The sequence below is a fragment of the Gossypium hirsutum genome, chromosome D03, assembly GCF_007990345.1.
Source record: "Gossypium hirsutum isolate 1008001.06 chromosome D03, Gossypium_hirsutum_v2.1, whole genome shotgun sequence".
Classification (NCBI taxonomy): Eukaryota; Viridiplantae; Streptophyta; class Magnoliopsida; order Malvales; family Malvaceae; genus Gossypium; species Gossypium hirsutum.
In genome coordinates, this window is record NC_053439.1 from 46,040,265 (window position 1) to 46,062,299 (window position 22,035).

A 22,035-nucleotide genomic window follows, 5' to 3' on the forward strand; every position below is an offset into this window, starting at 1 on the left:
CCATGTGAGCCTCATGTTCTGGAGTTGCTTATAAAAAGGATAATTATTATGTACTCATTGGAATTAAAAGAAGAGAGTTTATAATTGGGAGTAAGAATTTTACAAGTGTACTTAAATATTATTTAAAAAATAAATTTGAAAAAATTACACTTTTTTTTAATTCCAGAAGTTTAACTAATTTTAATATCTACACTCTTTTCATCTCAAAAGAGAGGAGCGGTAGGTGGGGCTGCAGCTGGTTTATCTAATCGTGGAGTCAGCCTCAACTCCAGACTGTGCTGGCATTAAGGATGAGCCTATGGCTGGTGGGTGTGGGAACCACTTCTTAATACAACTTGGATTGTTAATAACGAGATATTGACTATTTTCTGCCTTGGCCTTGAAAACAATAAACACTTAAGCATTTCATTCTCATAGCTTCTCCTTTGATCTCAAAACTGTGTGCTTAGATTTCAACACCTACTCCCTGCCATCAAATCTTGCTATTCTTTTCTGGGTTTGATTTTCATAAAGATGACAAAAGATAAGAAAATCGGTGTAGCAGTGGATTACTCCAAGGGAAGCAAAGCAGCTCTGAAATGGTCCATCGACAATCTGTTAAACCAAGGGGATACCCTTTACCTCATCCATGTCAAACCCCATTAGAGCGACGAGTCTCGCAACCTTCTTTGGTCTACCACCGGCTCACGTATCTCATTCCCATACTCCACTTTTCCTTTTTTATGCTATGGGTCATTTGTATTTTGACGATATTTGACTTGGGTGATCTTTTATTTGTAGCTTTGATTCCATTATCGGAGTTCAGAGAGAAGGAAGTGATGAAACATTATGAGGTGGAACCTGATCCTGAGATTTTGGATTTGGTTGATATTACTTCCAGGCAGAAACAGGTTTTCCCAGGCTGTTTTGTTTTGTATTTTTACTTTTTCTTTTCTTTTTTTTTTATCTGAGTTTGCTCACAAAATTTGATTACAGGGGACTCTTGTGGCTAAGATTTACTGGGGTGATGCCAGGGATAAAATATGTGAATCCGTTGAAGACTTGAAGCTTGACTGTTTGGTAATGGGCAGCAGAGGCCTTGGCACCATTCAAAGGTAATTCAATCTTTACCATCTTCCTGGGAAACTGAAAAATATGTTTTCAAGGGTGAAACTAATCATTCATCTAGGTACATATATTGATTAAATTGTTATGAGCCCTGTCTTTGATACAGATTTCAGAAATGGAGTCTTTGTTACTATAATTCGAATTTATTGAAAAACTCTTGTCAATAACAAAACCTTGAAACATCTACAAAGAACAATTTCAGGTCGAATTGTAACATATTGTTCCTTGCTCTTGTTGTCATCATTCTTTTTTAGTTCTGATATTGTGATTTTGATTGAAATTAGGGTACTGATCGGAAGTGTGAGCAATTATATGATGGTAAATGCAACTTGTCCTGTAACAATTGTGAAGGATCCTAGTGCTCATGGATTTTGATCACAAATGTCTGAAATTACTTTTCTGCAATAGTATATGCATCTTTGGAAATAATTAATGTGCCTTGTTTCTATTTCTATGTGAGTGATTTATGTATGTATGTATGGACATCTTGATTCTCAGATTGTACTCGGATCCTGAGAGACTGCTTAATTAAGATCAGTTCCACATGTTGCGACATTGTCCATGGTTTGGATTAAAGTAACCATGTTCTACAATCTTTTATTGTTATTTATTTTACTTCAGAAACTATTAATATCTATGCATCTATTTACTCATATATTTAAGCATTTGATTTCAATGTTGTCCATTAACGGAGTTTTAATTTACTAAATCATCAAAAAAAAAATTGTATAACTATAGCTGTACTCATCCAATATTATTTTGAAGGTATTTCTTTTTTTTTTAATATAAACTCTGAAAAATACATACATACATACAATAAGATGATTGGTAAGAGTACTGGTTTTTGTATTAGGAGTCGGATTGCAATTTGCCCCATCTATTTAAAAAATGAGCAAATTAGTTATTGTACGTCAAATTAAAGAGTAAATTAGTCCTTCTATTAAAACGTGGCACACCACGTGTCATTGCTTGGTTATTTTGGCAGTTACGCCAATTTTTAACAGTACAAATGGATAAAGCTTAAAATAGAAAAGACCGATTTGCCTTTTGATTTAGCGTATATAGACTAATTTGCACATTTTTTTAGTAAATGGGACAAAATGCAATCCAAATTCTAGTACAATAGTCTCCATGGTACTTTTACGTAAGATGATTTGATTATATATATAATTTTTTTTACTAACTCTATAATACACGAGAGTTTATTTGATATATTGCCTCTAGTATTTAGACTCCGCTAGCAAAGTCAAGAGAGTGACAAGTGTCTTATAGGGGTATAGTCAATTTTTTAAAGTTGTCTATGGAATAAAAAAAGTGCATTATCAATGTACTAAATATTCACCCATAATATACATGTTAGACTCTCAACGCGCTTGTGAAGTTTTAATAGAACTCCACAACCTATGTATGAGATAATTTTCCCAATTTTTATATCTGTTTTTATAAATTTATTACATAAAATTTTGGGTAAACTACATTGGCAATATAACCCAACTATAAGTAAGTTTCTTTCTTGATCACCTAACTATGAAAAGTTACAAAATAATCATTCAACTATCCGATTTTTTTCTTTTTGTTACCAACCATCAAATGACTAATGAAAAGTGACACAGTAGTTTTTAAAATTAGCATAATAACAATTTTAACCCTCATCATTTATATATTATGTCAATTTAGTCTTAAATCTAAAAAATTGTACTCTTAAATTTACATATTGTGTAATTTGTTCCTTTTGCAGTTTTTTGTGACCCTTTTCAACATTGTCTCTAGGTTTGGTTTAATGAAAAAAAATGAACAACAAGAAGAAGCAAAACAACTCGAATTTTGAAAAATAGCTAATTCAACTGCTTAATAAAAAAAATATTTATTTCGTTAATTCAATCCAATTGTAAGTCTAGTAACTTTAAAAAATTTAAAAAAATTTGAGCTTTGATTTGTTTCGTTAAAGACAATCAATTCAAGTTAACAAATAATAAATTAATTATCATAGAGAGATATCAAAATTTTAATCATTTGAAATATAAAGAAAGTAATATATTCGGGAATTATCTATTTCAGATTAGCTCAACCTCTTACCCTTACAACATTGATTTAAATCACATTACTAATTTATTTTTTACTTTATTAAAAATTTATTTAAGAGAATAACTTATATTAAAATAATTTTTACTTTTATATATCAATGAAAATCATGAAATAAAATGATATCATTAATTTTCAAACACATAAAATCTTTATTATACACATCCATATACAATAACATTTGTGTTTCTTTTTTTTTCAAAATTTAATTATTTATTTTACAAAATAATTTAATTAAAATTAAAATTAAAATGAGTTAAATAATATATAATAAAAAATGATCACATGGTTTTATTTCATTTATGCCCAAAAATTAAGATATTTAGGATTATTATAATATAAATTATTCTCATTATTTAAATTAGATTTTGTTACTGAAATAAAATATTTTATATTAAAAGTATATTCTTTTTAAAATTTTAAAATAATGAATATAAGTAAAATGATAACAAACATGCAGTTGACTATAAAATACATATTTGATCTTGTAACTCTTTTATTTAAAGATGATATAAAAATACTGCTGTAATAATAATATTTATAAAAATAAATAAATAAATTTATGCAAAAAACTTGTTCGAGATCTATGTCATTCCTATTTCTTTATAGTAGAAAAATGTTTTTTTTTTATGATTTTTCTATTAAATAGCGATAGAGATAAGATGGAATGAGAGTTTCATATAATTCTTAATCGTTTTAATTTGTATTCCAATAAGAACCTGGCAAGCCAATCCAACAAAATACACATCGAATAAATGCCTTGGTCTTCACAAAAAAGAAGAAGAAGAAGAGGCTGAGCATCTGGTAGCTTTCTCTTTGTTCCTCCAAACTGTGTGCTTAGATTTGAAGACCTAGTCCCTGTGATCAAATCTTGTTGTTCATTTCTGGGTTTAATTTCTCAAGAAAAAGAAGATGACAAAAGATAGGCAAATCGGTGTAGCAATGGATTTCTCCAAGGGAAGCAAAGCAGCTCTTAAATGGTCAACCGACAATCTGGTAGACAAAGGAGATACCCTTTACCTCATCCACGTCAAACCCAATCAGAGCGACGAGTCTCGTAACCTTCTTTGGTTCACCAGTGGCTCACGTAAGTCACTGCCATACTCCACTTCCGTTTTTGATCAAGTTTTAGAACTATGGGTCATTGGTATTTTGACGATCTTTGACTTGGGTGATCTTTTATTTGTAGCTTTGATTCCATTATCGGAGTTCAGAGAGAAGGAAGTGATGAAACATTATGAGGTGGAACCTGATCCTGAGGTTTTAGACTTGGTTGATACGGCTTCAAGGCAGAAAGAGGTGAATATTGTCACAAAGATTTACTGGGGTGATGCCAGGGATAAAATATGTGAATCTGTTGCAGATTTGAAGCTTGATTGTTTGGTCATGGGCAGCAGAGGCCTTGGCACCATTCAAAGGTAATTCAATCTTTATCTTCTTCCTGGGAAATCGAAATATGTGTTCAAGGGTGAAACTACTTTGGGTCTAGTCATTCATTTAGATAGATATAGTCTTTGATTTACTTATTGCAGAGTGCACTCTTTTATACGTAAAGTTCTGAGTTGGAATTTACTTACACTCTTGCCAATTACAAAACCTTGAAAAATTAATGGACATCTAAAGAAAACAATTCCAATTTCCGTCCATGGTCCGACGGGTTGGATTGTAACATAAATGGATCAACTGTTTCTTGCTCTTGTCATCATTTTCCTTTTTTGATTCCGAGGTTGTGGTTTTGATTGAAATTAGGGTACTGATTGGAAGTGTGAGCCACCATGTGATGGTAAATGCAACTTGTCCAGTAACAATTGTTAAAGGATCCTAGTGCTCATGGATTTTGATCTCAGTATTCTGCAAAAGTAATGTATCTTTGAAAATAATCGATGTTCCTTGTTTCTATTTCTATGTGGGTGATTTATGTATGTATGTATGTATGTATGTATGGACATCTTGGTTCTCGGGTTGTACTCAGATCCTGAGAGTGCTTGATTAGGATCAGCTCCAGTGCTGTTTCCATAAATAAACAAACTTTGTATGGACATGGACATTGTTCATGGTTCGCATTTAAGTAACCATGTTTCACTATCTTTTATTGTTATTTATTTGACTCTTGAAGCTAGGGAAAGGATTGTATGAAATAGAGTTGTTACATTGTCCTGTATCTCTTACCAATTATTTAACATCATTTTAGCATTTTTTTTTCATGTCATTAATACATCATTTTAGTAATTTTTTTTTTAATTTGGACCTATACCCTAAAATCCTAGATCTTGGACCATGGATCCTAGATCCTGCTCTCTGGCTCTAGAACCTTGAACCTTAAATTTTGAACCCTAGACTTTAAACCATCGGCCTTGGAAGGCTTCAAGTTTGAGGTTTAAGGGTTCAGAATTAAAGTTAAAAAAAATACTAAAATGATGTGTTAATAACATGAAAAAAGATGCTGAAATAATATTAAATAATTAGTAAAAAATAATGTGACATCACTATTTCATATAATCCTTTCTCTTTCAAACTATTAAACTTTTGTTTGTATGATTATGTTTTAGAGTTTTTTTTTTTTGCTTAATTAAATATATCTTTGTATAATTTGTATAAATCCGAATAATATAGATTAGATTTTGTATGTTGGTTGGAGAAAGGGCAAATGGGTTGGGATTGTTATTGCCGATTCAGGTTTCTGCCTTGTTTTACTCATTCCCCAATCTCACTTTTTGTAATTTTGTGGAATCTGACAGAAAGGAAATCCTGCAATGCTATCCCTAAAAAAACCTCCTAAATTTTGTTGAAACTCTTTCTAGGCTTAATTTTTTCTTTTTTCATTTAGAAATTGTACTTATCGAATTTATTTCTTTGATCCATATGATATTTTCTTAGCCTTTTTTAGGGGAATGTAATTTAGAGTTCCCTATTGAGATTTGATCAAATTAATTTCTCTACAATTAAATGGATCAATTTAGTCCTTGTGCTATTAAATGAATTGATTTACTATTTAAAAGATATAATTTGCTATTTAATAGAGTTAATATTTTTAAATTTTTTATGATACGGTAAATAAAATCTTTTATTGTTTGATAATCTCAAACAAATTGAAGGAACAAACCATAAACAAAAGTAGAAAATTCACAATTATGATTACCATGGTGGTGAGAGTTATTATTATTATTTTTTAAATCAGTTGGAAGCAGTTTTGGGGGCTCTTTGGGCGAGTTGAATCCAATCTTGACGTTTCTCTTCTGGGATCAAGCATTCATTCACCACCTCCATTTTCATCACCCTTTCTATCCATTCATAAATCAGTGGAAATTTCTCAGTGCTTAATACTTTTTGTCCAGTAATCGATCCTGTAAGATGAAGCCACACTAAAATCATTGCAACAATATCAAGGTACCCAATTCTCTGCCCTCCAAAAAATTGCTTCCCTTTCAGCTCATCTTCAAGGACTTTCAGCTGCTCATGAATTTCTTCAATGGTCTCTTCTTTTTCCTTCCCTGCAGTTTGACCCAACTTCGCCAGTGTTGGCAAAAGCTGCAAAATGTAATCACTTTGCATCTTTAGCTCAAATGATATACAAGGATATGCACTCTTTCTTCATTATCTATATTCTCTTTATTTTTCAAAATATCCTTCTTTTTTTATATTTGAGTCTTGGAAGTCAATTTTTGTTCTCCATCAAACAATTTAATATAGTTTGTTTTTGTAAAATATATGATTAAATGGCATTTTTGTACAACTGGATAAATGTTTTTTTTATATGTTTAAAAAAAATATAAGCCATGATTTTAAGGAGTTCACATGATTGAAAACACACATTATTGGGAAAAAGGTCTCTGGTTTTGCCTCCCTAGCTTCACCTACATGCACACATGACACAACTATCCTATCGATCCTGGGAATAAGGTCAACACTCTTAGCTAATGTGCTAAATAAGTAGAAAATTAGATATGTCAAAAACGTATAACACATGCACCTTTTATACAATTTGACCAAACTATTGTTGAATGAGAAAAGGGTTGAAATTTGATATACCTTATCGTCAATGAATTTAGCATAGAAGCGAGCCATTGCTCTTTCATAAGGATCCCTAGGCAAAAAGGGGTTGTTTTCCTAGGTCTCATCCATGTACTCGATAATGACCATTGATTCGGCAACTGGTTTATCGTTGTGCACTAAAACTGGAACTTTCTTATGAACGGGATTATAATGTAGAAGCGAAGGGGTCTTGTTTGACAAATCTTCTTCAATGTATTGGTAGGGTATGGCTTTGAGTTTGAGTGCTAGTTCCACTCTTCGGCTGAATGGGCTTGCCCACATACCGTGAAGCTTCACTTCTTCCCCCATTGTTGTTGTTTCAGTCTATATGGATGGCTTTGGGATTCAATGATTTTTTTGCCCTTTTTTATAACTCAATTTTCAAGTACCATAAAGCCGATTCTTGAATGATTCCAATATGAATAATCCAAATATTTGGGGTTTTTCTAACTATGCAATAGTAATCATCGAAGCTTTGCCACTTGACACTAAAAATGATGACCCCCATTTGCATAGGGATGGATGTTTCTCAATTTTTTATTCAAATTTAAAAGGAATGATGATTTTTTTTTGCCCCTCCAACTCTACAAAAAGAATCATTTTAGCAATATATTTAATTTTTCGCCTCTTTTAATTTTTTAATTTGTATTTTTTGTCAAATCACTTCAAAATAGATGGAAAAGTTAATGTTTTTTAATTTTGTTGACATGACATACATGTGGATTAATGCATGGATCACATGTCAGCATTAATTATTTTTTAAAATTTTAAAAATTCAAATAAAGATATTTTAAAATTTTAAAATCATTAAAATTATTTAAAAACTATAAGTTTTTAAAAAATAGTATTTAAAAATTTTAAAAATTTAATTAAATACTAACATGTTATCCATGTGGCAATTCACATACATGTCACGTCAAGTAAGTTAAAAAAAACATTAAATTTTTTTATCTATTTTGGGGTGATTTGATAGGAAATACAAATTCAAGGACTAAAAGCAGTGAAAAATTAAATAGAGGGCTAAAAGTTAGAGAGCCAAATAAGTTAGATTGTAATTTTTACATAATAAACAGACAATTTCGTCATTTTAATATCTTATATTTTTATAATTTTAAAGGATTAAATCAAATTTTTATATTTTTGGGGGCCAAAGTGAAATTTTACCTTTACTAATTTAAAATTTTAAAAATTTTAAAAGGCCTAAATAAAAAATTTTCTATTTTAGGGAGGACCGGGGTCTCTGCTAGCCCCTCTACTTTCTCCCCTGGGTAAAAGCTCCTGCCCCTTAGCTTCTTCATTCGAACTAAATCTTGTCCTAATCCAAATTGTGAATTTAATTCTTTTACTTTAATTTAATGGTTTTTAGTTTATGTACTTTCTAAAATTTTTAAAATTTAGTGTCAAATTCATTAAAGTTATACTATTTTTAAAATCTGATGCTGTAAATATATTACCATATATGTATTGTCATGTCAGTTTTTTTATTTCCACATATTACTTACTAAAATAGAAATAAATGTCATTTGCATCAAGATTGAAATTTCAAAATTTGAAAAGTACAATGACTAAAATTAACCGATTCAATAAGTATAGGGACTAAAATTGATCAAATTAAAGTACTGAGACTAAATCCACAATTTTCACAAAGTAGAAGGACAAATAACATAATTTAACCTAAAAAGTTAACAATTCACACTAGATCAATCTAAACTCAAATTGATCCAAACTTGAAAAGATTCAAATTCAAACCGAATCTAAAATGACATGAACTCAAAATACACGACCTTCAAATCTAAATAACTCAAACTCAAAAAGATCCAATCCTAAAATCAAACCAACTCAAACTAAAATCACCCAAAAAAATTTTTAGGATTCTCAAAATTTATACAATTCAAAAACAATTGGACCGATTCAAATTAATTAAGGGATATTGTCTTATTTAGCCCTCCAACTTTGCAAAAAAGTTAACATTTGTTAATGTTGCTAATGTGGCAATCCAAACGTACACCACATTAGCAATTAATTAATTTTTAAAGATTAAACAAATCTAAATGAAAAGAATTTCATTTTAAGAGGAATTAAAGCCGCCGCCAGCCCCTAATTACACCCTTAATTATAAGACATTTTTAAAATATAAAAATTTATTTAAGTAACAAATTTAAAATCGCGAAATCAAATAAAAAGAAAATATAAATTTTAACTCTAAAAAAATCAGAAAAATATTATAATTTTATATATAGTAATTATATAATGCTAATTTGTCACCACTGTAATGAGCAAAACATAAGTAGTTATAAGTAAATATCCTGAAATATATTTAACTTAATTAAAATTATAAATCTTCAAAACATTGCCTCTCTCTTAGAGCAAACCCGAAATGTATGCTTGACGAGGGACCGCCGTCATCCACCATGGCACCGCCGTTCTCCAAGGACTGGAAGAACTCCTTGAGCAAACATCACCAATTCTTAATTTAGGGATATTTATTTTAATCGCATTTGTTACTTACTTACCAAAGCCCCCCATCCGCTTCACCAATTTCATCTAATGATTTCCTCCACCCATTCTCGCTCAATAATGTTCATTGTGGAGGCCATCATCACTATTTCTTCGCTGCAACTAGAGGTTAAAATCCCACCCACTCATGCTCATTGATTTTTCCGACAAATGCCGATCAAGATCCTCAATGACAATTATAGATTCGTCATGCTTTCTAACAAGAGAATGTTAAGGTGCAATCACAAACGGTTGAGAATGACTCTTATTTTAGTTAAATTTGAGAAATAATCTTTCAGTTAAATGCGGTTTATTTGTTTCAATCAAACTCTGATTAGTCTAGATTATTTTATTATTATTTGACCTATGAATTTAGCCTATAAATAGGTTATTTTACAACTTTAGAAAATACACCCATTAGAAATTAGAACTCATAACACATTTAGAGAATTTTGTGTTTACGTCTTGAGGGTTATTTATTTTCGGGTTTTTAATGTTTAGTTTTTATCTTCATCTTTTGTACTATTCGTTCTTTTGTCATTATAATAAAATTATTTTTCCCCTTATTTTTTTTATCCTCTTTGAAAAAAAAATTTACGTTAAATTTGTATGTTCAATTTCTCAATTTATTCTGCTATTTTGTTTTACTTGTTACTTAATCGGGTCAATCTCAACACAAACTTTGGACAAACCAATGTTGTCAACATTGTAAACTCAAGGAATTAGCCGAAAGCCACTGTAAAGCTTGATTTCCCTGCACTTGATCAAAGAGAAGTTAATCTTTGGAAGATTTATAATTTTAATTATATTTTATTTCAAAATAATAATAGTTCTAATTATATTTAATACATCTAGGGATATTTATTTATAGGTCCTTTAGCATCGAGGTGGCAGATTGTGCTTTAAATATAATCACACACACATATATAATATATATATATAATCGAAAACCTTACAACTTCATATTTAACATTTTATTTGCTTATTTACTATGTTACCATTTCTTTTATTCTAAAGGCTTTTACTTGGATGCAGACTTGAAGGCTGCGAGTCGAGTTTGGATGTAAGTGAGATGTTTGTCCTTGGGAATCCGGCATTCGTCCACCATATCGATCTTGAGCTGCTTTTGGATCCATTCAAATATGAATGGAAATTTGTGTTGCGAGAAGATATTGATTCCCAAAGCCTCTTGCAGGTTTCCAAACCAGAATACCAAGAAATTGGCAACGATATCAACATATCCAATACCCTCACCTCCAAAATAGGCTTTCCCTTTCACTTCATTCTCCAGCAGTTTTAGCTGCTCAGTTACTTCTTCAATTGCATGCTCTTGTTCCTTTCCTGTGGTAAAACTAACCTTCCTTGTTGTGCTCAGTATCTGCAAATAATGGAACTCTTAAACTTATTATATCCCATTGGTTTAGACCGGTTGAATCCTAAACTCAACTCAACTTGATTTGATCATAAAAAGTTAGCGACTTAAATTTGTCTAATTCGAAAATAACCTATAATAGAAAAGACTAAAACCCAAAATGATTCTTCCTTAGAAATGATAAAAATAATCTGTAAATTTTAAAATTTAAATTCAACTTACCCAAATTATACAACCCAAGCAGGATTGAGAGGTGTAAAACAAAAAAACGTTTAACACAGGTTCATTGTACCTTTTCGTCAATGAACTTAGCCCAGAACCGAGCCATGGCTCTATCGTAAGGATCTTGAGACAAAAGAATTGGATTGTTCCTCCAGGTTTCATCGATGTACTCTAAGATTACAAGTGATTCTGGTATTGATTTCCCATTATGAACAAGGACTGGGATTTTTTGATGAACTGGATTATGTTGGATAAGCAAGGCGCTCTTGTTGGATAAATCTTCTTCAATGTATTCATATGGTATTCCCTTTAGTTTCAAGGCCAGTTCAACCCTGCGACTGTAAGGGCTTGCCCACATCCCAAATACCTTCACTTCTTCATCATCCCCCATGGTTTTTGAACTGAGAATGGTTCGCCACTTCATTGCTTCTTATGCCTATCCCTCTTATAGCTGATGAAGTTCCAACATGAAGAGATCATTGCATGAATCTCGGCCGTAAAAAAAGGCACTACAATCTCAGCCCCTTGAATTGCACAATGCAGTCTAAGTGGATGACATTGAGAATCAAAATCATTCACTTTATTTTGTTTTGGATTAGCTTAAGTCTATATATATGCTTAAGTCTTCGTTCCCATGATTGGTGGCACAAAGATAACGATGGTGGCGCTGGCTCATTGGGTTGGATTGATTGGTTGACGACCCAAGGCTGACTACTTCCTTCTTTTTTCTTCTTGATTTTAAATATTAATTGTGTTATATGATTATGCCAAAATATCAAAATTTTAGCTGTTAAGGTAAATTTACTGAGAATTTCAAAATGCAAATTGAAATACTCTTTAATTCACGTTTGTTTTAGTCTTGCAAGAGTGCAAGAATATTCGAAGATGTCTCTCCTTCTTAAAAGATCATCCTTGAGCTCAATCCATCACCATAATACACTAATAACATCAAATGAGAAATTATGTGATTGTTGCCGATAAAGTATGAAAAAGCTTATTTAATACATATCTCATAAAAAAATTATACATAAAATAAAAATAATTAGGAAATTAAAAAGATAAATAAATTTTTTATAAAACGATAATATCTCTTCGGCAACAAAATTTCATTCTTTTTGCTATAAATAAGTTATGTGAATGATTAAAAATTATCATTTATAATTAGTTTATAACTAACTAATGATTAAACCATAAGAAAATAATAATCTATTAAATAAACTACAATGATAGTTACTCAACTATAAAAAAAATCATTTTAGGCGCTTAAAATAAAATATTTGCAATTTAAACATCCACCTTATATAGTTCGGTCATTTTTTTTGTACAAGAATAATGATTAAATCATAACTAAACTATATGGTGCCAAGACATTCCAGAATAAGAGGACTTCATCTGGCGGTTGCATAAAAGCATACCTACCCAACGGTCTTGAGAACGCCATTAAGGCTAGCCTATCAGCTATTTTATTGCCCTCTCTGAAAGTATGAATAACTTTAACCATCCAGGAAAGTTATAATAGCTTCTTAATGGCACGTGCCATAACTGAGTAATGCTGATAAACTACATTTTCTTGAATCAATTAGATAGCTTTAGTACCATCCAACTCAAGAATCTAATAGTTTGATCATTTTTATCACTCATGTTAAAATCACAAACAGGAAGTTGACGTGGCAGATAAAAAATGGTATAATAATAAGTTTTGTCCTCAACTCTTACATATTAAATCAATTTAATCATAATTTTAAAAATTTAATCCTCAAAATTTACAAATGATTTCAAATTGATCCTAATTCTAAAAATTTTAGAAGATATATATAAAAATACATAAATATTTTCAAAAAAATTATAATAATAAATTTAAATTTTATATTAATATTAATATTAATATTAATATTAATATTAATATTAAATAAAATAAAAATCCCCCACCCTCTCCCCATTCCCCACCACAGACCCCCTTAACAGGTTCGTCTAGATAGTTTCCTCTTTCGGCAAGGACCTTGAGAGCAAGTTGGAGGCTATTCCGAGAGATAAAGATGGGGGTGGAGATGAATCTTCTTTGAATAAATGGTTTTGAGAGTAGCAGAAACCAAGATAGTTCCTGACATGAAAAATGAAGATAACAAACTTAAATGGTTAGAAGGGTTTCTAAAAAAAGTAAGAAAATATTAAAGATTTTCAATGGAAGTGTTGTGCTTTGTGTCTGTTCCCTTTCCTCTTTGTTTAATGGGGGCTTTGATAGATGTAAAGACAACCCACTTTGAAAAAGTTAGAAATCTGTAGTCATACAAGAAACAAAATCTTCAGAGAATTGCAGTGATATGGAGTTGATAGTGTTCATTACTGTGCCCTGCTTTTTCACCTTCTTAGCACTGCAGACACCTTGTGCTGTGATATGGATTTCATTATCTGCAAATTGAGGTATAACAAAAATGCAGCAGCAGCAGAAAGGGAGAGGGAGGGGGACGGTTGTGGGTGGGGCTGGGGGATTTTTTATTATATTAATATAAAAGATAAATTCATTTTTATATTTTTAAATTTATATATTGTTATTTCTCGTTATCAATATTTTTAATTTATATTAAAAATTTATTATTATATTTCTTTGAAAATATTTGTGTATTTTTATATTTTAAAAAATTAAGAAAAATTGAGTTTTTTTGTAAATTTTGAGAGTCAAATTTTTGAAATTATGACTAAATTATTATAATATATAAAAATTAAAGACTAAATTTATTATTATACTATTTTTTATCTGTGCCGAGATTAACTAAAATAATCAATTTTATAGTTAAAATATTATATTTTTACAAGCTCACATGTGAAACCTCTACTTTCTAGATCATTTTTAAATAAATAATATTGTACTCTTGAGTTTCAACTTATTATAATATGGTTTAAAGTGTTGACTAGGCTTTCTTTTATCTTCCTAATTAGGCGTTTTTACCCCAAATTTTTTAAAAAATTGCAAAATTATACATATTCTTTTAATAATAACCAATTTTGTACAAAAAATTTTAAAGTGCAGAGAGAAATGGGTTCAATGGAACCGATTTTTGCATTTTCAACCACAAATCCCACCATGTACCTGTCAAAGAAATAAAAGAAATTATGATTTAAAACAATCAAACCAAAAATTGATTTATAATCATTTCGTCGACGGAATGTTGGAACCAAAATCAGTTTCGATATCGTTTATATCGGTTGGAACATTCTGTTGTAGTAATAAATCATAATAATAAATTTTAAATTTTATTTAGGTATAAATTTTAATTGATATCAATTATATCGCTACGTACCAATTGGAACATTATATACTGATTAAAGAAATATATTTTAAATTTCTTTTACTCAGAACACCATATTTCAATTAGTACAAACTAAACCATTTAGTATGTACTAATATAATCGATACCAATCGAAATTTACATTGAAATGAAATATAAAATTTACTAAATATAAACAGATTGGCTAAAATTTGATCAATTTGAGCCGATTTTAATTTCAACACTTTCCGTTTCTAAATCAAATTTAGTTTGATTGAGCGATAGGGGAAGTGGGATTTCTCTCTCCACTCTAAAAAACTTGTATTAGATTAATTATTATTATTTGAAATTTTTTTATATTATTGAGGTAAAACAGCCTCCTAATTGTATTCTTAATCTTGTTATCCTTAACTTAGGTTTTACGACAATCCACTCCTCTTATCCCAAGAGCACAAATCTTGACCTAAACCTATTTACCTAGTGCAATATTTTATAATTTTTGCTCATGGATGCTTAAATCTTTCATTTAGTTGACCGAATCTTAATTCGGTTGTTATTGATATTATTATTTATGTAAGAGGACGTGGGTTTGAGCACGTTAAAACGTATTTATCTTCCTATTGAAATGTTAGAGAGGGACTATGAATAATTTTAGGTATTTGTATTTAAAAAATTGCTTCATTTAAACTAATAATTTCTTTTTAATTTCCACCTATTAAATAATTAAAATAAATTATTATAAAAAGTAAACTCAATAATTATGAATTAGATATAAAAACCTCAACCAAAGGTAAAACCTAGTTGACATTAACAATCAATTTGAAGTGCTTTGTTTATAAAAATAACCTAAATATAAAAATTTCTCATTTCAATAGTATCATGGCAGTATAATATTAAGTATTCTTGTGATGTTTATGGATCAGGTTGGATTAAATTGAATCGTTGCATTTTATTAATATCATACGTAATTATTCAAGTCTTGTCCAACTTGAAATATAAATATAAAATTTTACTCAAGCCTTTTTTATATTTATAAATGATTAATTTAAATTTCATATTTTATTTTTTAAAAATTATTTAATATTTAACAATTGTATATACTTTAAATTTCTAAATATAAAAAACTTAACAACTTTTAATATTTATATTATAGTATCATAGATTTAATTTTCATATAATATAAATTACATAATCAATAAATAAAGGATGAAATGATTATATCAAATAAAATAAAATAAATAAATTACATGTTACAAACTTGAAAATTGAAGGATTTGAAAATGGGCCAAATTACATCTACGAGGTATTGGCGAGAAAGTGAATCCACTAGCATTTAAAACCATACACAAACAATAATATAAGCTACATATGATAATAATTCTTAACTTGTGGTTTTGAAAATCAACTTAGCTTTTGTTTTACGGAAATAATATTACTTAGAAATGGATTAAATTAGTGGGTTTAGTCACCCTGATTTTCAGTGATATGTGAAGTTTTTGTTTTTACACACTTGAAAAGCAATCCTGATATCATGGACCGATCCATGGTCTCGTATGCTAGTTCAAACCCATGTGCATAGTTACTTCAATCATAAACTTATCCCCATGTATTTTAGACTCTGGTTCTGAGTCTTGATTCAATGGTTTTTTTTTGTTTACAACTTTTCATTTGTTCAATCATTTTCATGGTTTAAAGTATCACACTATTAGTACTATGTTAAAGTTTCATAATTTCTGCTTCATAATTGCAATCCTTGCAGCATTTTCTTTCATCCCAATCCTTTATAAGTGCCAGCTTTCCAGCAATTGCTATTCATTTCAAAAGCCCGTGATTGATTTACTCACATTCCCTTCTTCTTGGAATCTTCTTTATTTCCCTTCAGACCATCCTCCTCAGACTCTTAAAATTGCACTTTTTGTCAAGAAATGGCCTCAAAGTTCTCATGCAGGTGGGCTTGAAAGGCATGCCTTGACCCTACACCTTGCACTTGCCAAAAGAGGCCATCAAGTGCACATTTTCACCACCTCTTCTCCAAATACATCCATTCCCAATCTAGTTTTTCACCTTTCCGAACCAACAGTTGGTGGATATTTGAACCAGACCGTGGTGTGGAGCCAGTTTCGAACTCAAAACTCGACCGCTACACCGTTCGACATTGTTCACACCGAGAGCGTCGGGCTGATGCATGCCCAAGCAAAGGACGTGACCAACCTAGCTGTTACCTGGCATGGAATTGCATATGAATCCATTCATTCCGATATAATCCAAGAGCTTTTAAGAGCACCCGAAGAACAACAGGCTGCTATGGTGACCAAGAAGGTTATGAGAGTCGTCGAAGAGGTCCGGTTCTTCCCGAGATATTCCCACCATGTTGCTACAAGTGATCATGCTGGGGATATACTCAAAAGGATTTACATGATCCCGAAGAACGAGTGCACATCATTCTCAATGGAGTCGATGAGGCGATTTTCAGGCCCGAGTTGTCCCTAGGAAACGAGCTTAAACACGAACTTGGCATTCCACAAAACGGGTCATTGATTTTGGGAATGTCAGGGAGGTTGGTGAAAGACAAAGGGTACCCTTTGATATTCCAAGCATTGAAAGAAATATTCATGGAGAACAACTGATTCCAACAAAGTGTTGTTCTTGTGATAGCTGGTGATGATCCATGGGGTGCTAGATACAAAGACCTTGGTGCCAACATACTTGTTTTGGGTCCATTGGGACGAGCTGATTTAGCAAGGTTTTATAACGCCATCGATATTTTCGTGCACCCGACGCTCCGAGGTCAAGGACTGGATCAAACTCCATTGGAAGCAATACTCAGTGGGAAACCAGTGATGACTACACGAGTTGCCAGTCTCACAGGGTCAGTGATTGTGGGACCAGAACTGGGTTACACGTTCTCACCCACAGTGGAGTCCTTGAAAAAGACGCTGTATAGAGTTTGGAAGGATGGGAAAGAGGGTTGAAATTGTTCACTGCCACCAAAATGACGGCTGCATATGAAAGACTGTTTCTGTGCATGTCAAAGGAAGCATATTGCAAATACCCAAATCCATTTTATTAAACATATAGGGATATCAATGTTGGTTTTTCCATATTCAGACTTTGTGAAAATGCAAGAATCAACTGGATTCTCTTCAATAATGTGGTATCTCTTTTGTTAAGCATAATGCCACTCATATAGCTAGTTTTACTTTTCTTTTCTGAAACCAGCTTTATAATATTCAAACTATTTATTAATATAAATAAATAAACTTTAAGGCTTGTATCAACCTTGTCGATGTAGTATAGTGGTGAGTATTCCCGCCTGTCACGCGGGCGACCCGGGTTCGATCCCCGGCAACGGCGGTTTATGGTTTTTTACCATCACTTAGATGGCACTTGATTTTGGTAAAACTACCATGGAGGCATATACTAAAAATTGAGAATTAATTCTCTAAGTGAGATCAAAAAGTAAATTTATTCTTTTTGTTAAAAAATTGATGCTAAAAATTGGCCTCAGTAAGTCAACTATTTAGTTAATTGGGTTGTTCTTTATTTACTCATTTTTGGAGTTGAGGAGACAAAATGGAATTTGAATCCTAGAGTCTCTAGTTTTACCCTTAATTTTCTTATTATATTAAAATCAGTGCTTGAGCATTTGGGGCTGCAACATTTCGAGATTCCCTTTGTTGCATCTTGGAAATCAAGAAGAATAGATTAAATTAATCCATTTAGTCAATGGGATTTTCAATGATAACTTTGCTAAGCCTGATTTATTTATTTACTCCTTAAAAGCAAAGTCCTTCGAAAATGGCTGATCACACGGCTTCTGCTCAAACCCCATGTGCCAGTTCCTTGAATTCCACCTTGCCTAATAACTTGTTAAACTCTTTACAGGTTTTGATAGGGAAAAATAAATTTTTTATTGAAGCTTTCCATTTTCATGGCAAAGGATCAGATTGTAAGTACCATGTTCAGGTTCCATAGTTTGTACCGCATAATTGCAACCCTTTCTGTATTTTCCTTCATTTCAATCTTCTGTTGGTGTCAGTTTTCCAGCAAATGTTATTCCATGAACGTTATAATGATGCAAAAGGCAAAGGAAAGCATTGATTTGCTTACATTCCCTTATGCTTGGAATGTTCTTTCTTTTCCTGCTGGTCCTCCCTCTCAGATCCTTAAAATTGGTGTTTTTGTGAAGAAATGGCCTCACAGGTCTCATGCAGGTGGGCTTGAAAGGCATGCTTTGACCCTACACCTTGCTCTTGCCAAAAGAGGCCATGAATTGCACATTTTCACCACTTCTTCACCAAATTCCACTTTTCCTACGTATCCATTTCCCAACTTGGTTTTTCACCTTTCAAGGCCAACATCTGGTGGATATTTGGACCAAGCTGTTGTATGGGAGCAATTCCGAGCTCAAAACTCGACTGGGAGACCATTTGATGTCATCCACACCGAGAGCGTCGGGCTGTTTCATACTCGAGCGAAGAATGTGCCCAATCTAGCTGTTAGTTGGCACGGAATCGCTTATGAAACCATTCATTCGGATATCATCCAAGAGCTTCTCCGTAGTCCGGAAGAACGACAGGCTACCATGATGACCGAAAGAGCGATGAAAGTTGTGGAAGAGGTGAGGTTTTTTCAAAGATATTCTCACCATGTTGCTACAAGTGATCATGCTGGGGATGTCCTAAAAAGGATATACATGATCCCGGAAGAACGAGTCCACATCATCCTCAACGGAGTCGATGAGGAGATTTTCAGACCCGAACTCTCTCTTGGAATCGATTTTAAACGGAAGTTCGGCATCTCGAAAAGTAGGTCATTGGTATTGGGAATTGCAGGGAGGTTGGTGAAAGACAAAGGGCACCCTTTGATACATGAAGCTTTAAAGCAAATCTTCATGGAAAACAACAAGTTCCAACAAAGTGTTACTGTTCTTGTTGCTGGTGATGGTCCATGGGGTGCTAGATACAAAGCTCTAGGAGCCAATATACTTGTTTTGGGTCCATTGGAACAAGCTCAACTAGCCAAGTTCTATAATGCAATCGATATTTTCGTGAATCCGACTCTCCGAGCACAAGGATTGGATCATACTCTGTTGGAAGCAATGCTCTCTGGGAAACCGGTAATGGCTACACGAGTCGCCAGCATCACGGGGTCGGTAATCGTTGGACCAGAATCAGGTTACACTTTCTCACCTAGTGTGGAGCCCTTGAAAAAGACTCTGTATAAAGTTTGGAATGATGGCAGAGTGGTGTTGGAGAATAAAGGCAAGGCTGCTAGGCAAAGAGGGCTGCAATTGTTCACAGCAACCAAAATGGCAGCTGCATATGAAAGACTGTTTCTATGCATATCAAGGGAACAATATTGCAAATACCAAAAGTAGCAATGTTGGTCTCATATTCATGTGGTATCTGACTATGTTACTTAAACTCGAGTAACTGTTAAATATAAGTATGTGTGTTCAACATGGGATTGTTCAGACTATACCGTGCTCATATTTGAACATGCATAAGGATGGATGTTGGATACTGTACTTTTAAGGAGAATAAAAAGTTACGGGAACATAGATCCGGATTCCTGACCGTTCGGAGATCGAGGGAATTAAGAAAATTTTCAACAAAGCCAAACTGCTTGTTTTCCTGAAGGTCCATGACATGGATGTATATTAAATATTTTTGTTGAAAATTTTGTGATAAACTTCTTTTAGTGTTTTGAACTTATGGGGCTATATTTTCTTTTCAGCCAGACATATAATGGAAGCTGACATGTATGAACATAGATTGTGTATCTATAAATTTTAGGCAGGAAATGTAAGTTGAATTGTATGCAATATCTTCAAGAAAAAATGGGGTTTTGCTGCAAAGAAATTTCATAATGGATACAAATTTAAATATGTATATGAGGTTTGATTCTCTAAATATATGAAAAAAATTATAGGAGTACAATTAGCACTGTTGCTCACTGTCACTGCCATTGGAAATATTTTGTTGCTATTTTTATTTCTACTTGGAAAAGGGAATCCTTGTATATGAACAATGGAAAAGGATATTATCTGTATTCTTCAAACTTTTGCTGGGCAACTTTGATTCATATCAAAGAGGTAGCATTTTGAATCTCAAGCTTTGATATTAACCTTTGATAAGGAACCCTCTACTTTGTGGAAATTGAGAAGTTAATCCCTGCAAAATGTCATACATTAAAGCCCAGCTGGAATGTATTCTCAACCCTCAACAAAATAAAATGACTTGTAAGATAATGACCAAGATGAAATGTATTCTCAACTTCTACAAGATTGATCAAACATTATTTGATTTTCTTTTTCATGGAATCCATAATATTAGTATTGATTCGATATTTAATTTTCAGTTCACATCAATTTCGAGATTAATTCTTGGACAACTCTTAACGCTTTCCTTTCCATGTAAAATGACAAAAATAAATGAAGCTGTAAATGTAGTGGACAGACTGCAAGAAGCTGAGAGTTCAATAAAGGAAAAACTTAACAAAGCGTGAGCGGCAGGATTCGAACCTGCGCGGGCAGAGCCCACATGATTTCTAGTCATGCCCGATAACCACTCCGGCACGCCCACCTCTGCTGTTATTTTTAAATAAATAACTTTTAAAACTAATTTTTAACTAACCTTCTTAAAGTTTTATTTTTAAGTTTTTGTGCCTTCCTTCGTTAACACGTAAGCATTCAAGCGGTTTTTTTTTAAATGTATATTAAAAAATTTGCTAAATTTTAGTTTGATGTCTCTATTATACCTAAAATTAAGATTTAAACTTTGTATTTTAATTTTAATAAGATTTGGTCTCTATATTTTTATAATATTATTAATTAGTCCAAATATATATTATTAATTAAAATATTACATTGTTATATACAATTTCAATGCCCTAATTGCTTTAGAGATTGACACGTGACTTCTAGTTCCTTTAGGTTTGTATTACTTTTTTTTTTACTTTATAAGATAGTGATCAAATTTAGTTTTGGTCCTAAACTATGCTAAAACTTGAGATTTAATCTATATACTTTAATTTTTGACATTATTTTGTCTCTACTTTTATAGTCATTAGTTAGTCTAGATAGTTAATATTGTAAACTATTTAAATCAAAATGCTCATGTCAATTTCTTTTACGAACACTATTCTAACAAAAGAATTATTTTATCATGACAAGTTTAAATGAGTATTTTTACGAAAAATTTATAATCAGTATTTTCAACATTATTTTTGTTATTACATGACTACTATGTGAATTTTTTTTAATTTCAAAATATCACATTAGAGAATTTAATGCAAAAATTTAACGGTAGTAATAAGTGGGCTTAAATATTTAAATCTGAAAAATAAAAGTACTAAATTCTTAAAAATCGAAGTAAGAGACTAAATTCCAAGTTTACTCTGTATTTTGATACAAACAAATAATCAATAAAAAAACAATCTTATATACACATCTTA

At 31.7% G+C, this 22,035-nt stretch overlaps 4 protein-coding genes, 1 non-coding gene and 2 pseudogenes across 5 annotated transcripts; 4 read left to right on the forward strand and 3 right to left on the reverse strand.

Moving 5' to 3' along the window:
• Positions 1–311: 311 nt before the first annotated feature.
• LOC107950234 (universal stress protein PHOS34-like) lies at positions 312–1,742 on the forward strand (annotated as a pseudogene).
• A 1,945-nt stretch (positions 1,743–3,687) lies between these two features.
• LOC107950233 (universal stress protein PHOS32) lies at positions 3,688–5,274 on the forward strand. The gene is made up of 3 exons (XM_016885045.2): positions 3,688–4,276; positions 4,379–4,607; positions 4,939–5,274. Exons 1-3 carry the CDS (start codon positions 4,102–4,104, stop codon positions 5,012–5,014), a joined length of 480 nt encoding a protein of 159 aa, XP_016740534.1. The 5' UTR covers positions 3,688–4,101; the 3' UTR covers positions 5,015–5,274.
• Positions 5,043–7,785, reverse strand: LOC107950232 (glutathione S-transferase U7). The gene is made up of 2 exons (XM_041090266.1): positions 7,219–7,785; positions 5,043–6,717 (listed from the first exon to the last, which is right to left on the reverse strand). The coding sequence occupies exons 1-2, from the start codon at positions 7,252–7,254 to the stop codon at positions 6,364–6,366; spliced, it is 390 nt and encodes a 129-aa protein (XP_040946200.1). The 5' UTR covers positions 7,255–7,785; the 3' UTR covers positions 5,043–6,363.
• A 2,796-nt stretch (positions 7,786–10,581) lies between these two features.
• LOC107950235 (glutathione S-transferase U7) lies at positions 10,582–11,893 on the reverse strand. Its single transcript, XM_016885046.2, has 2 exons — positions 11,382–11,893; positions 10,582–11,095 (listed from the first exon to the last, which is right to left on the reverse strand). The coding sequence occupies exons 1-2, from the start codon at positions 11,733–11,735 to the stop codon at positions 10,739–10,741; spliced, it is 711 nt and encodes a 236-aa protein (XP_016740535.2). The 5' UTR covers positions 11,736–11,893; the 3' UTR covers positions 10,582–10,738.
• A 4,365-nt stretch (positions 11,894–16,258) lies between these two features.
• On the forward strand, positions 16,259–17,765 carry LOC107950872 (uncharacterized; annotated as a pseudogene).
• A 627-nt stretch (positions 17,766–18,392) lies between these two features.
• On the forward strand, positions 18,393–20,387 carry LOC107950236 (D-inositol 3-phosphate glycosyltransferase 1). Its single transcript, XM_041090267.1, has one exon. It carries the CDS (start codon positions 18,509–18,511, stop codon positions 19,955–19,957), a length of 1,449 nt encoding a protein of 482 aa, XP_040946201.1. The 5' UTR covers positions 18,393–18,508; the 3' UTR covers positions 19,958–20,387.
• A 695-nt stretch (positions 20,388–21,082) lies between these two features.
• On the reverse strand, positions 21,083–21,164 carry TRNAS-AGA (transfer RNA serine (anticodon AGA)). Its single transcript has one exon. It is a non-coding gene; the product is annotated as a tRNA-Ser (tRNA).
• Positions 21,165–22,035: the final 871 nt, after the last annotated feature.

Bases quoted from the DNA above. Each gene is read 5' to 3' on its own strand.
- LOC107950236 (XM_041090267.1), top strand. From the start codon at position 18,509: ATGGCAAAGGATCAGATTGTAAGTACCATGTTCAGGTTCCATAGTTTG.
- LOC107950232 (XM_041090266.1), bottom strand. From the start codon at position 7,254: ATGGCTCGCTTCTATGCTAAATTCATTGACGATAAG. The intron at 6,718-7,218 runs GTATATCAAATT...TACATTTTGCAG, and splicing joins CTAAATTCATTGACGATAAG to CTTTTGCCAACACTGGCGAA.
- LOC107950235 (XM_016885046.2), bottom strand. From the start codon at position 11,735: ATGAAGTGGCGAACCATTCTCAGTTCAAAAACCATGGGGGATGATGAA. The intron at 11,096-11,381 runs GTACAATGAACC...CATTATTTGCAG, and splicing joins CTAAGTTCATTGACGAAAAG to ATACTGAGCACAACAAGGAA.
- LOC107950233 (XM_016885045.2), top strand. From the start codon at position 4,102: ATGACAAAAGATAGGCAAATCGGTGTAGCAATGGATTTCTCCAAGGGA. The intron at 4,277-4,378 runs GTAAGTCACTGC...TTTTATTTGTAG, and splicing joins TTGGTTCACCAGTGGCTCAC to CTTTGATTCCATTATCGGAG. The intron at 4,608-4,938 runs GTAATTCAATCT...GATTGAAATTAG, and splicing joins GGCCTTGGCACCATTCAAAG to GGTACTGATTGGAAGTGTGA.